The sequence below is a fragment of the Trichoplusia ni genome, chromosome 21 (genome assembly GCF_003590095.1).
Source record: "Trichoplusia ni isolate ovarian cell line Hi5 chromosome 21, tn1, whole genome shotgun sequence".
Classification (NCBI taxonomy): domain Eukaryota; kingdom Metazoa; phylum Arthropoda; class Insecta; order Lepidoptera; family Noctuidae; genus Trichoplusia; species Trichoplusia ni.
The window spans coordinates 5,019,475-5,034,874 of NC_039498.1; the positions used below are offsets into that span (position 1 = coordinate 5,019,475).

Here is a 15,400-nt window from a genome sequence, read left to right on the forward strand (position 1 = left end):
ACGTAAACGCTAAATTACCAAAACATTTCCGTACAGATACAAGCTACGCAAATATCGTGTAAATTTTTCAAAAGCCTTATCATCAAAATAGATCCGAAACTAGAAAATACCAATCTGATTATAATACTGCACGGTAGATAGAAAGACAAAAAAATAGACCACAAAAATCACTCTTACCTCTTTAGCAATAACGTTTACTTTTAATCAATATATTTCAAATATTAGACTACCTACTTAAAGGGTATGTCGTCTTTTTTGATAAAACTCGTTTGAATTAACATACTGACAACCGGACAAGTTATTATTGCTATAATTATGCAGGTTACATAAAGTCAAGCTTTGATTGTATTCTGTTTCATGTTTTTAGTTCTAGAAATACATCATTGAGTAAAGACGTGGTTTTAAGCAATTTTTAAAGAATTTAGGCAAAGGAGGTTTTAATATTTCATTTGTTCTATAAGTGTTAAGTTTTGTGATTAAAAGGAATTATAGTGGGATAATGTGAGTATTTTCAAAAATTTTGTTAATTTGTATATTATTAGGGGTCTGATAAGAGTTTTCTCAATATAAAGTCGTCAACTTGAGCTTAGCCTATGGTTATTCATAAGTATTTAAATAAAAACTTAATCAACGTGTTCAAAATAGGCTATGAACATTTTTGTATTACTACTTATGGTATATTAACTGGTTTAGTGCTTGTAAGACTTGCGAAGCCAAGGGTTTTGAACGAAAAGGTTTAAGAAAAATAACAGTTGAGTGGCAAACAAAATTTCTAGGTATGCATATTACCAGTGCCGTATTATCCATAAGGCACTTTAGGCCAGTGCCTAGGGGCCCACTATGACCAAGGGCCCACCACCAAACTAGGCATGTAAAAAATTTTTTCACTGAATGAAAACACTTGAACTACAACACTTTAACTTGAACCAAGGGGCCCCCACTCGATTGTTGCCTCGGGGCCCCTGGTCCCCTAGATCCGACCCTGCATATTATTGGTGATCTGTGACACAGGTTTTACCTAAAACAGACTCCAGTCTCTATGTCATGTACAACACTTTTACTATGTAACCAATTTCCGATGATGAGAAAAATCTAGAAAAATAAAGACTTTATGATTTTGTTATTTAGTAATTAAATGGGTTCTGAATTCACTCTTTGGATTCGGAAACCTATAAATAAAAATCTAAATCATAGTCAACCTCGGCCTACCCTATGCTCAACGCTCACCCTTCCATGAACCGACAACGCCAAGTGTTGCTTGACCTGTGACCAACTGACACGTGCGGCTATTACTTAGCCGTCGCCTAGACAGAGCATAATGATTTGATTAAAAAAAATATAAATAGATATATTTGAATGACCTGTTCTTTTTAAATGTTGTTGTATATTTAAATTTGTAATATTTTGTTTTAAATATCCATTGGCATGGCTCTAATATTACTTGGTGTGTCTACAAAAAACGCTTATGTAAATTATTAATTATATTCGATTTGTTTAGGTAGTTAACTAAAAACTCAGTGTAAAAATAAATCTTGACTAAAACAAACGTAAAACAACAATAAAGATTACCAAATGAAATATACCACTGAAATATATCAGTTGTTTATTTATGTAATATGTGTTTGTGTAAAAATGTAAGTTTGTTTGATACGCTTTTACTTAAAAAATACTGAACCAATCGTCATGAAACTTTGCACTTTGTTCTTGGAGGGATTAGATGTGGTACAGGGTTTGTTTAATTAACTTTAAAATTAGGATCATGCTGTAGTGCGATATTCAACGCGGGCGGAGCCGCGGGCGACAACTAGTGGGTAATAAAACATGACTGGTTTAAAATAAAACCAAGATATTTAATAACTGTGGAAAAACTAAGTTTTTATACTGACTCAGGTCAAAAGGAACATAGCAAAGAGACATAACGAGATTTTATAGCATACACAAGGTCATCTAGACCCAAATTAAGCAAAGCTTTTATTATGAGTACTAGACAACTCATAAATAAATTTATATATTTCTAAAAACATACACAATATTAACCGTGATTTTTTTGTCGTCTTACAAAAGCAGCCCAGTTCATGTATCCAATGACTAGAACACGTTCATGATAAAAAATAGGTATTTATGAGATTTGAATAAAAAAATGCATTTTTTTTCAATATTATGATGCAATTCGTAGTTTTTTAGAAACACAACTCTGTTGCGAGCGCGGTCCGAGCCTTGTAACAATGATGAGGGGACCGGGCGGCGGCGTTTTTATCATTTTTAAGAGTATATTTCAGATTTCTCTTGTTAAATTTTTGTTCGTACTTATTATCTAAGTTGACATAACACAAATATTAGTCTAAACAAAAAAAATATCTAAAAATCGGTTAAAAGTTAAACTTGACATGTAGCAGTCGTTTATTTATATAATACTAGCTTTCCAAGAGAACTCTTCAAAAGTCCGGGATAAAAACTATCCTATGTTGTTCCTAAAGGTCAACTCTATCTCTGTACCGAATTTCATTAAAATCAGTTTAGTGGTTTAGACATGAAAGCGTAACAGACAGAGTTACGTTCGCATTTATAATATTAGTAGCGATGTGTTTACGTAAAGTCACTCGCGAAGGTAGTTTACTTTTTGTTAAGAATCTTTTACAAAACAAAACAAAAACGACTCCTAGATTGAGGAGTTTAATCCTTGTGTCGCGGAGATTTCACAAACATTCAAGTCATATGCACAAAGACACCCAGACTCAGAACAAGCATTCGTGGATCACACAAAGACCTACGCGGGGATCGAAACCGCGACACGACGTGCATAGAGGATTTTGGTGTGGTGACCTTTACCACTTGGCTATCCATGCAGTCATTTTTTGGTAGGTACCAAAACAAATGATGTATAGAAATGAAGTCATTGTTGAAGTGAGTCCTCGCTATGGACTTTGTAATGCGGCATCTCTTTTCCACAATATCGCCAGCCTTGTCTTACAAGTTCAAAGTACAGTATTTTAGAACTTTGATAGATACAGTGTCTTTCTTATACTTTTTAGGGTACCGTACCTGTTGCTGAGGCTCCGCTGTCTGTCTGTGTGTCACAAGTATCTTATGAAAAGTAAATGTTGGACAGTTGACATTTTTACAGATTATGTGTTTCTGTCATATCCATTTATAAATATGTTTAGCAGTTTTCTAGTACCCATAATACAAGCTTCACTTAGCTTGAGACTAGATGGCGTTGTGTGAAGTCGTAGAATCATAACGATGGTATGACTGCTTATTAACAATAAAGAACGTTAAAGAAATTGTGTAGCGTATCGGGGCGGGTCGCTAGTATAATATAACGAGCTGCTGCCCGCTCTGCCCGACTTCGTCCCCGTGGGTGTGGGTAGAAGATATAAGTTATGATTTATACCTGCCCTGTTTTTTTCCTATTGTACCTATCTTCGCTCCTATTAGTCGCAGCGTGATAGTTTATAGCCTAAAGCCTTCCTCAATGAATTTTTCAAGAAAAGAAACACAAAAGGAATTTTTCAATTTGGCCCAGTAGTTACTGAGATTGGCGCGTTCAAACAAACAAACTCTTCAGCTTTATATATTAGTATAGATATAGATTAGTATAGATATTCGAGGTCTTGTATCACCATCAACATATACAGCAAAACCTCTTTTCAACTCTTGTACCAACTTCTCAATTCTTCTTCTTCTTGATTCCAGCACCATGGGTGCGGCCACCCACCACATATACTTCCGCATCCTGGCCTACGTCACGACTATAGCTATGCACATGACCAACATGACGGTCATGATGGGCTCCTTCCATGGAGAGCCCATGAAGAATTATTACGTGCGGCACTTCAATGAGATGCAGTTCTTCTTCTTCACTTGCTGGACTTTTGTGAGTGACATTCTTTAGTTCTTTTTTTAAGGAAACGGCAAAAAATCCTATTCCGTCTATCCTATTGGTCTACTAAATATTTGTAACGGGTATAATTAAGTGATAGATATATTCGAATTAAAAAAATATCTACCTAATAAACCTAGTTTTGACGTAATTAAATTTTAAACTTTACTGAACTTCTTTTTCATATTTTCTGTCTCTATTTCCAGATGTTCCAAACGGTACACGCAGCCATTGGACTCACCAGTGACATTTTGACATTAAAGAACTCTAAAAATGTAAACTACAAACCTCCAAAAATTTTGGAAAACGTAAGAGATGGATTTTTCAGTATATTCGTCTGGCCAGCAACATTGGTAAGTAATTAATGTTAAAACTTTTTTTTTTCTTTTCCTAGCCTACTGTGTCCCACTGCTGGGCAAAGGCCTCCCCCAAATCCTTCCACGACTCTCTATTCTGGGCCGCATGGAACAAGCCTGGTTGGTAAGCGTTGAGGTCGTCTCGCCACCGCTTCCTAGGTCGCCCACCTAAAACTGTTTGAATAATGTTTTTTTTATTAAATTCAGACACTTGAATCCTTCTTGTGTCACGCAGTCCAAAATTGAAGACGTAACATTGGTTTTTAATGCCGTGTGACGTCATAAGATCTGTAACGTATTCAATTCTTATTTCTTTCAGTTCAAGTTCTCATTTCAACACAAAGGAGGCAGTTAAATATCTGTTAAAATAGCCCTGTTAAAAAGCGCAGCTTACCTATAAACCATTCTAATATTCCTTACATTTTTTAATAACAAACTTCCTTATTTACTATTTTTATTTTACATAATTTAGGCTATATACAAACTGAATGTCATATTTTGAAACAACAACCTAAACATGTTCACTTTTAGTTCTAAAGTTAGTTACTTTAAACTACCTCCCTTTTCAACACATTTTTTCGCATAAGTATCTGTGTAACAAAATTTATACCAATCGGTTCAGCAGTTCTGGACTGTAAGCGCAACGGAAAGACAGATTACTTTCGCATTAAATTCTACTAGACAAATAGTTGAAAAGTAGAAAAAATAACTTATAAAGTACGTTTGAGTTACAAATTATCGATTATTTTGGTCTTTGAATTGTCTGGCTCATATAATATATTATATTGTTTCTTATCAATAATAATTTTTGATAACAATTATAAAGGTTAACTCTATTTCGGTTCTCCTATACCGAAGTTTTAACCTATGACATAATTAATCGATAAAATTATTTGACATTTAGTAACCTGTATTTATTTGGATAACTGGTTTAAATGAATGAATATAATCATCACATCGTTTTTGAATAATTAATATTATATATATGAATCTTGTATAATTTTAACTAGCTGTCGCTTGTGGCATCGACCGACTGCCGAAATATTACATTCCTATAACGAAAATCGATGAAAGCTAAAATGCAAATTTAATATTTCAGCTACCTCCATACCACATTTCATCGAAATCGGTCTAGGCTTTTATGCGTGTAGAGGTAGCAAACATTCGCACATACAATTTAAGTTTGATTACTGTATGTAACATATGCATAATATGTTTGTACCTATTTGACGTAAAAACAACTGAACGGATTTAGACGAAACTTGGGACACAGATAGTTTATAACCAGTATTAATACATTATGAAACTTTTATCCCGTTTTTCTGTTCCTTTGGTATCATTTACGCAACAGCTGGTTCTGAAAAACAGAAGAAAAAAATTGATAATCTTCTAGTACTGTTTACTTACACAAAAACTTCCATTATTTTCATCCAATTACTGATTCGTTCTTTCCAGCTGGTTTTCCTGGTCTTCTGGAGCTTCTTCCACTTTGATCGAAGCCTCCTGTTCCCGAAAGATATCGACCTGGTCATCACAGACACTTCCAACCACATCATGCATACCTACATAGTGCCTGCGACCCTCTGGGAGGTCATGTTCAGACCTCAGAAGCCTCCGAGGAACCACACTTGGCATCTACTGTGTGTGCTGATGGTGGAAGCCGTTTATATTTCTGTGTAAGTATACCTAAATAATAATATTCCACAACGCCATCTAGTCTCAAACTAAGCAAAACTTGTGTTTTAAGACATAAGTCACTGTTCATCATAATAACATTTAATTTTGTCCTGAGAGACAGTTGAACCCATGATCTCCGGTCTAGCAATGACTGGAGAGGTGTGGAGCTTGTATACGACATTATTCCTTGGTTATTATTTTTCTGGGCCAAAGTCAAAAAACTATGGGGGCCAGCGGATGGACGGCGTTGCCGTGTTAGGCCATCCTAACGCTTACCACGCGGGCTGGTGCCATGTGGCCCAGAACAAAGAATCGTGGAAGGATTGGGGGAGGATTTGCCCAGAAGAGGGACACAGTGGGCTAGATAAAAAAAAACTGACGTCCATTCCGTTTCAGAGGCTGTTGGCAACATCTTACACGTTGTCAGACAATAATCAAGCAAGTTATCAGAATAAAACAGACTCTCAGAACTGTTTTCCTTTTCCAGGTTACTCTTCGTCCATGCTACGCGTGGTGTCTGGGTTTACCCCATATTTGGAATCCTGATGGGATCCATATACTTCCCGCTATTCTTCGTCTGCGTGGCAGCCATGTTAGCTGTCATCTACTACTCGCAATGGGCCTTTAATTCCATGATATGGGAGCCGAAGGAAAAGACCAAGAAAGTCTACTGATAGACTGACAGCCTGACAGATAAATCAACATTTTTGGGAAGGGATTACCACTCTACAACGTGTATAAAGCGTCCAGTATAACTTGGTACGTCGGGAAACAGCGACAAAATATCCCTGTCTCTTTTTCACATAACTAGCTTGTATACTTTGATCTCGCTCTAATAAACTTTTACCTCTTTTGCGATGTGCCAAGTTATATTGGACGCCTTTCTCAGCGGCAACAATCTTACTTTAAAAGTTGGCTCTGTTCATCTGGTCACTATACTAAGAAAGATGAACAGGAATAATATTTAAGTAATAGTTAGTTTAATAGGGATGACGACTGGGTATAAAAAGAAAAAATCTCATTAGTCCCTCAGTTAGATAATTGAAAAGTATGAGACACGTATTTTTTCCTTTTTCAGAAAAACTAGAATTGACAAAGATTAACTGTTTTAAAGTTTAGGAGAGGGGGCTTGTGACGTAACGATCTGGTAAAATTTATACACAATCGTGACGTCACGCGTAAGTTTCATTCACTGTAATTTGGTCAATTTATGTTTGCGGGACAAATTAAAAAATACGTATCCATTATTATACAAAAAATTAGAAGACGGATACTGCAAAAAAATTGGCGTCATCCCTATTGTCGCATTTGTCACTCCATACAACTTTTTATCAAAATCAGTCCAGCCGTTTTTATAGTTTTAAATTGCATTGTCATTGGTTTTGAAGCTACCCTGAAAATTTCAGCCTGCTAGCTTATCGGGAAGTGCCTCAAAATTGGAACGACAAACAAACAAGAAAGTGAGTGTATAAAAACGTGGAAAAAAATGAGTCGACTGGCAGATCGTATGACGCACTGTTTCTATACTTAGTTGGTTTAAATATCTCTAATAGAAAAACAACAATCACAGTTAGAATTAGTTTTTTCTAATTAGTTTGATTTCTCTTTAAAATTGAACCTTCATTTTAACTTCTTCAGGAATCTTATTTTCTTTTCAAACTTTTCTTCGGAGATTATTTTTTGATTATCCCAAAGCCCCGGATTGTATTGTAAATAATTATATAAATAGGGTTGAATATATTATTTAGAATAAGATTTATTTTATAAGAAAATGTATTTTATGTGATAATTATAAATGAATTTGTAAATTAAACAGGTTATTTTATTGAACGAATCAGTTTCAATCAAAGTCAGCTTTTTAAGCCCCGACGCTAACACAATCTTATTATAAGTTTGATCTTTATTTCTGTGTTTGTCTGCATGTGACACCATAGCTGATGAACGGGTGATCTGATTTAGATGCTTTTAGAAAGCTCTTTTTAATTTTACAATGTTTGCTGCGCGGTGCCGCGGTCTACTTAAAACCAAGTCAAAAATATAGCTATTTACAATCTTCGTTTATTTCCTTGTGTGTGATACACTCAGCAACAGCTTATCTGATTTAATTGCGATTCCTTGATGTATTTAAAGATTTGTATTGTAAGTAACGCTGATTTTGAGAATAACGTAGAAAATTTGTTCAAAAGATAAATACAAAAATACTATAATAATATTCACTTTTCCAAGCGAAGTTGCTGGCATAACTTTTACTTAAAAATATGCTATCAAAATAATGATAATTATTATAGGGCATAATAGTACTACGGAAGCAATATTCTAAATAACTAAACAGGTTATCACAAACCGGTCGGCAAGGAGAAATTCATTCAACATTAAAAGAAAAAGAATATTCTTAAGAATCCGTTAGTAACTAGCGTAACTTGACCTATTTACACCTACATTACATACAGTAATAGAGGTCTATGTTAAATAGTCGGAATGTAGTCTTTACAAATTTCTCTTGTAGCTGTAAATTTTTGTTTTGGTTCTTATCACCTTGACTTAAAGTCGGTTTTTCAGTGTGTTTTAGAAAGTAAGTGTAAACGTATCGCGGTCTCTAGACTAGTCCAACGCTACTTTCCACTTCACGGTCAAGAACATAGGTGTTGCCAGTTTGTAATTTTTCCCTGTTTTACGGGTAATGCTTCTAGAAGGTAAAGTAATTAGGTAATTGATTTGTCATTAATTAATGTAAAAGGTTAATTATTCTGTGAAGTAAATAATAAGAATATAGGTATTTATTGATGAGTGAGAATGTTTCAGTACTTCTTAATGTAGTAAAACGATTACTTAAAACTAATTTGTAATCATTAAAATGAAATGATTCAGAAAGCTAACGTTAGTTTGCGCTTTTCAACCTGAATAAGTAGTTGTGCAGAATTATTCACATAAATAAATTAAAAATATTACAAATATGTTGAAATAATAAATTGTGCGAAGAAAATTCAAATAACTGCTTAAATCTCTCATACATTTCATTAAAAAAACAACCTTCAACAAAATTTAAAAAATAGGCAAATTTCGAAACGCATACGGCCTTCCACGACTAAATTCCGAATCACAGCATATCACATTCAACCGTCAAACAGAACAGACGATACCTGTGCCTAAAAAAAAAACAAAACTGTCATGGCGGTCTCGTATGCAGTTTCGCCGGTTTCGCGCGTACTTAGGCGCGCTTCGCCCTTTTTCTACCAAAAAAGGTTAGAATCTACTGTCGCTAGTTTGACAAAAGATGAAATTTTAATATTATTACGACCGCCATTTACAAATTGGAGTAATATTATACGTGATGCGGAGAAAGTCGTTGGATATCCAACATCGTTTATGAACTTACGGTGTCTTCTTAGTGATGAATTTGCAAATATGGCGTTGTATCTACGAAAATTGGTGAGTAAACAATTTTATTATAAATTATTTATATTAACTTTCTAATGTCGTTAGGGTTTAGTAGTTTAAAGGTTAGTTTTCAGTGCGTTATGAGGTAGGTAAAGTCGAACCCGTTTGTTGTGTTTTTTTTTAAGTTCTACTTAGATACTTTCTTTCTACGAAAGAGATGACCATGTTGTCTGTGATATTGTGCTCAATATAATCGCAATAGACTCTTTATTACAAGTAGGACTGGTTTTGCCGTCCAACAAAATATTATAGCTAGTGTTATTTTTTATTAACGTCTTTTTTTGTATTTGAGGTCTCATCGATAGAACTACAAAGACAGAAAAATAAAAAAATTTTTTGGTCGAGTCAGCTGAAGTTTGTAGTTCCTCCGAAACGACTTGACCGATTTTCATGAATTTCTCATTCGTATATGTATATTATGTATATGTATATGTATATATATACCTATTTTTTTTTTGTGGCATCGCAAAACGATTGCTAGGTCAGCTAGAAACACTAGGTAGCAGTAGGTAACAATTTCTCGGATTCGAATCGACACTATTTTCTAAAAGATTAAACTTTTACCACTCAACATTAGTTACTAGAGTTGTGTCAACAGGTTTCTATGTTAATCTAATCATAACGCAATGGCCTAGTGGCTAAGAGACCGGATTAACATGCACAAGGTTGTGGGTACGAAATTAGTGCAAAACTATTTCGAAATCGACATCTACTTTCTCAAACACATAAAATTGGTATCTATGTATTTAAAAAAAATGCTTATAAGCGTCAGTTTGCCCAAATCTTGTAAAACTTAAATTAAACTTTTTTAAACCTACTTTAAAAAGATGGTACTCGTAATGATTTCATTAAAATTAGCACAGTGTAATCCAACCTGACAGATAGGCTAGCTTAAATCTCAATTTATAGTCGCGAAATGATTTCCATGCAAGTTATTTATCCATAGCCATAATACACCTTACACGCTTACCTTAGTACACCTATAATATAAATGCTGTGTGTACCTATAATAGGCATGCATACGACACACTATGTTATTTAATTTCTAATTTGTTAAATATGTATGTTATGCTGTTGGTATACCTAATAAATAAATAAATAGCTAGTTGTTATATGTTACGTAAAGTATGAAGTATAAGGTATTAATAACAAAGTTGAAAAATCAATGTTTATATAGAAAATTACTTGTATAAACACACGTGATGCTCATATGAAGACACATGGTCTTATTCATCATTCATCATCATTGGCCTAGCCTTTTCCCAACTATGTTGGGGTCGGCTACCACATGGTCTTATTATGGCCCTCAATGTACATATATTAGGACATTTATTCAGTACCTTTGTATAGACCTTCAGTTTTATTATAGTCAAGGTTGAAAGTATGGCTATTTGTTTATACTTTTGCTGTGCTCGACAGGGTCCATAATGAGCTGTGAACCTTGTTATAATTTACCACCTACGTAACATTATGGTATGCAATAAAGATTTGATTTGATTTGAAATTGAGGGTATACAATTTTACACAAGTCAAAAAATCGTTAAGCTGTTTGTTGGCGAGGAAATACCGCTCTTTTTTACATGATATTGTTTACCTAAAATTTGTACGAGTACATTTAATTAATGTGCTAACAGTTCCACTCAATCTAAAAGAAGGTAGCTAAATGACTGCCCTACACACAAGCAGCACTGATCTTCTACTTCTTTTTTCATTTTTTTTTTAAATTAATTGCTGTTCGTCAGTCTTGCTAAAAGTCGAGAACGGCTGATCTGATTTGGCTTATTTTAATCTGGAAATATACGTAGCAGCCCAGGGAAGGTTTTAACGGTGAGAAAATATAGACAAATTTCGGAAAAGACTAAAAAATATGATGATATAATATTTTTAATTCTTGTGTCGCGTGGTTTCCCCAAACATTCAAGTCAAATGCAAAAAGACACCTAGCCTCAGGGCAAGCATTCGTGGATCAAACAAACATTTGCCTTATAGTTTTTGTATTTGTCGTACGACTCTCTGACGCGAATAACTTTGAAAACGGCAGAACTGAATTCGATGATATTTTTAGCACATATAATTTCCTGCAAGGATAAACCTCTTTGATAGGTTATATATTTGGTTTCGCCGTAAATAACAAATTTAAAATCTTTTTAAAATATCACTATAATTATATTTGTGTTAAAATTAAATCAAACCAAAATTACCTCAACATTTCCTCGGGCCTGTACGGAGGCCGGTCCCCATTGGGACATTACCGAAAGTACCAAATAAAATCAAATTTAATGAATAACACAGACATCAAAAAGTACCAAAGGTGAAAATGACACAGCCATTTGAAGTCATAAGTAAACCTTGGTAATAAGTTAGATAAATTAGTATTTGTATGGTAATGTTTCACACGTTTTGCGGTATGTTTATCATTTATGTCACACGTAACATATTTCCCTTATTCGATGTGTTAATTAGGAAGTCTAGAATATAACGTCAGTACCATACAAGTTTGCAAAAGATTTATGCTTTGCTATAAGCAAATGAAATTGGAATGTTCCTGTTGGTTTTTGAAAATAACTTCTGCTCTAAGGAATTTAAGTCACATGCACAAAAACACCGAGACTCAGGACAAGCATTCGTGGGTAATATTGCTGGCTCATACTCTCGGATCGGACCAGAGACACTACAGATACAAATATAACTTGCCAAGCCTATGTACGTACATACTTCTTGCTATCTCTGCATCACCCTATGTTTGACTGGTAAAGAATGCCTCAGGTATTAAGCCCACCTTTATAATTTTTCACAAGTAAACATACAACCTACGTCAAAGAAATACTTCTGAGTCGGGTATATGAGACCAAATGATAGCTAGAAGAATGAAAAAAGAATTAACAAAAACGGTTCATCCAGGCCGAAGTTGTGAGGTAACAAACAAGAATAACCGAATTAAAACTCCCTCCTTTTTTAATTTGGTTCAAAATGAAAAATAACTTCTATGAAAATATTACTTTTTCGTTCGACTTTCGACCTTATTATACACATCCGATTATAATTATTGTCTTATTAAGCCTCGACATAACTGCAATCATTTACAAATAAAACACAAGAACTACTTAAATTTCTTAGACCAAAAAAAAAATGCGCCATTTTGTTCGACTTATCGGCCAATAATACGCGACTTGGCCGATGCCACTGCTGTGCCCCCAGTTGAGTTTTGAGGTGAAATAGACATACTTGTGATGAATCATACTACTATATAGTTTAATATGAACCGGTCTAAGAGGGAAAGTATTATGACTAAAACTTTCACGATAGCAGTGACGTCAAGTAGTCCAAGTAGTTTTTAATAAAACTAGTTAGATGAATGTGACATCCTTTTTGTGAACTAAGTAAAGTAGGTTTAAAAACCAAAAGTGGTATTATCTAACTTGCAAAATCAAAGAGAAAGTGTTTTTTAGAAGATGAAAAATGTTATTATAATAGAAATTGCCGGTATTTTTTTTGCCAAGGTTTAATAAGAATTGTGGAATTGTCATAATTATTATCGTTTCTAAAAGAAAATACAATGTGGTATAAACATTGAAAATTTAAGAACTTCTGTACTTTAATACTTCTTGATTGTCTTATGTCTATATAATAAAATTGAATTGGATTAGAATAAAAAAGGCCTACATACTATAATATAATGTATACTAAATCCCCCCATTTTAATTCTCAGGTTGGCAGCAACCACCTCGTGATGCAGACAGCAAAGAACGTCCTCTACGGTGACTCCAAGAACTTACAACCTTGGGGCCTCATCATCCTCTTACTCTCAAAATCAGTCAAGACCCCAACCTACACTCCTCAAATGAAGAAGAATGAGGAGCAGACAAGAGTGCTAGCAGAACTTACAGAAATGATGAGAACTGGTCATCTTATACACAGAGGTATCGTCAACGTACCATTTGCAAAGCGATCCAAGAATACAGAATCAGCTATCTTTGGCAACAAAATTGCTATCCTTCTAGGCGACTACCTTTTGGTAACAGCTAATGGTATGCTAGCTAATCTTCGAAACTCAGATGTGTCTTACATAATTTCAACAGCTTTAAAAGACCTTTCGGAAGGTGAGTTTTTCGGGGAAAGAGACGAACAAAACATGCCTCTTCCAGGAAAACCAAAAATCAACGCCCAAGATTACGAAATAACTTTCGATACAAACTCTATCGCTGTGGACGACGTTTTGGGGAAACCTAGGAAGGAATGGACGGCTAGGACGGTGTACAATGGCGTAAGCTTACTCGGTAGGGGCTGCCAATCAGCTATGGTGTTAGACAAACAGAATAGGGAAACTCAGAACATAGCATATCAGTTCGGTTGTCACGTTGGTCTAGCATGGCAAGCTGCCACAGAACTTCAGCAGCTAACATCAGACAGTAAAGAACAATTTTGCTTAGCAAGTGCCCCTGTACTTTTCGCTTTAGATAACAACCCTAATTTATACAAAATTATAGCTCAAGCGAAAAACGACGTTAAGGACGTTGATTATGAAGATTTGAAGTTTAATATCCTTAAAACTGATGCTTGTGATAAGACTAAGAAATTGTATGAGGAGCATGCTAAAAAAGCAACGGAATATATTGAGGGGATTGCTCAGAATGAATCTGTGGATATGATTAAAAAGTTGATCAATACTTTCTAATTTTATTCTGCGATTTAAAATCGACACTTTCTCAACTCATGATTAAGGACTCTGGTTGGGTCCGAAACTAGTCGGGTGATCCCGATAGATACGCGTGAGTATCGTTGCATCGTTTAATAATGAATCAATCTCACGAAAATTACTATAAAAAATCCGTTGAATGTTTTTTGAATGGGCATTTTAATACTGAGGCAGATATCTCTAATTTTATTTAGAAAGATATCCTTGTACTATGAGATAAGGTCTTTCAGGCTGTCGTTGTGGGAGAGAGATACCGCTACGTCATAGTGTATTGTTTCATCTCACTTCTACAACACAGATAAGATAAATCTAAAATGGTTGCTTCGATCGTTTTTCATTTTTGTTGTTATTATTTTAAAAGATGTCAATTTTGGAAACTCATTTTTAGGTTATGTCTGCCTATATTATGCCTTGTGAAGTTTTTTAGATAGATAATTATAGTAAGTAATGATGTATATAAAGAGGGGTTTGGATTTATTAGATGATAGTGTTTTAATATCTAAATTTATAGAAGCTAACTATCGTTCAAATGATATTAAAATTTGCTCAAAACTGAAGAGGTTACATTTCGTACAAATTTACATGGATTTTTAGACATTTTTCATGGACTTGCATATTTATTTTGAAATACCTATGGCAATATATTACAGAACAATTTTTTTTGATATAAAAATGTTTTACCTCTTTTAATTATTGTTATATTTAGGCTTAAGAATATATTAAATATAACTTATTCTATGATAATCGCCTATCGTTTTATTTACCTATTGCAAATTTTCTTTGTAATCTTTTGTATTGCATTATTTATGTGTGCTATTTAATCATCTTCACGCTCGTACTACGAGAAAGCAGGGCAGACTTCGCTGTGGAAACGAAACAGTGCACTAAGGGTTAACAAGAATTGGTAAAAAACAGAGAAACAGAAAAATCATCAAACTATTATCCTCGCTTTGGGTTGAGTGGAAGGGAGTGTCAGACTTCTACTGACTAAAACCTACCCTCCCTCTTTTGCCCTTCGTGTACCGGCCACGGTAACCCTTTCGGACAATACCGCTAGCCCGAAGACGATGGTTTCTGTATAATATTACTATTAGAAAAATTATATATGAATAAGTTGGCATTCACATTTTATTGAAAGCAATTTGTTTACGAAATATAGCAAGCAAATTAACGAGTAAAAACTCCATTAATAAAAGTTAAAACCGCAAAGAAAATACATCAAAAGTCGATTAGGAAAACCAAAATTCAAAAAAGAACTTTCGAAATATACTTTTCGAGAATAACTCATACCACAATTACAAAACTAAACCTTCCTGTTTACAAAATAAGGTGTAAATTACTACATCTTAT

The 15,400-nt window shown here is 34.3% G+C and overlaps 2 protein-coding genes across 2 annotated transcripts; both read left to right on the forward strand.

Moving 5' to 3' along the window:
* The first annotated feature begins 237 nt into the window (after positions 1–237).
* On the forward strand, positions 238–6,910 carry LOC113504262 (androgen-dependent TFPI-regulating protein-like). Its single transcript, XM_026886478.1, has 5 exons — positions 238–501; positions 3,697–3,877; positions 4,090–4,236; positions 5,695–5,915; positions 6,404–6,910. The coding sequence occupies exons 2-5, from the start codon at positions 3,701–3,703 to the stop codon at positions 6,588–6,590; spliced, it is 732 nt and encodes a 243-aa protein (XP_026742279.1). The 5' UTR covers positions 238–501; positions 3,697–3,700; the 3' UTR covers positions 6,591–6,910.
* Positions 6,911–8,750: 1,840 nt separating this feature from the next.
* On the forward strand, positions 8,751–14,104 carry LOC113504267 (decaprenyl-diphosphate synthase subunit 2-like). Its single transcript, XM_026886485.1, has 2 exons — positions 8,751–9,345; positions 13,064–14,104. Exons 1-2 carry the CDS (start codon positions 9,085–9,087, stop codon positions 14,027–14,029), a joined length of 1,227 nt encoding a protein of 408 aa, XP_026742286.1. The 5' UTR covers positions 8,751–9,084; the 3' UTR covers positions 14,030–14,104.
* Positions 14,105–15,400: the final 1,296 nt, after the last annotated feature.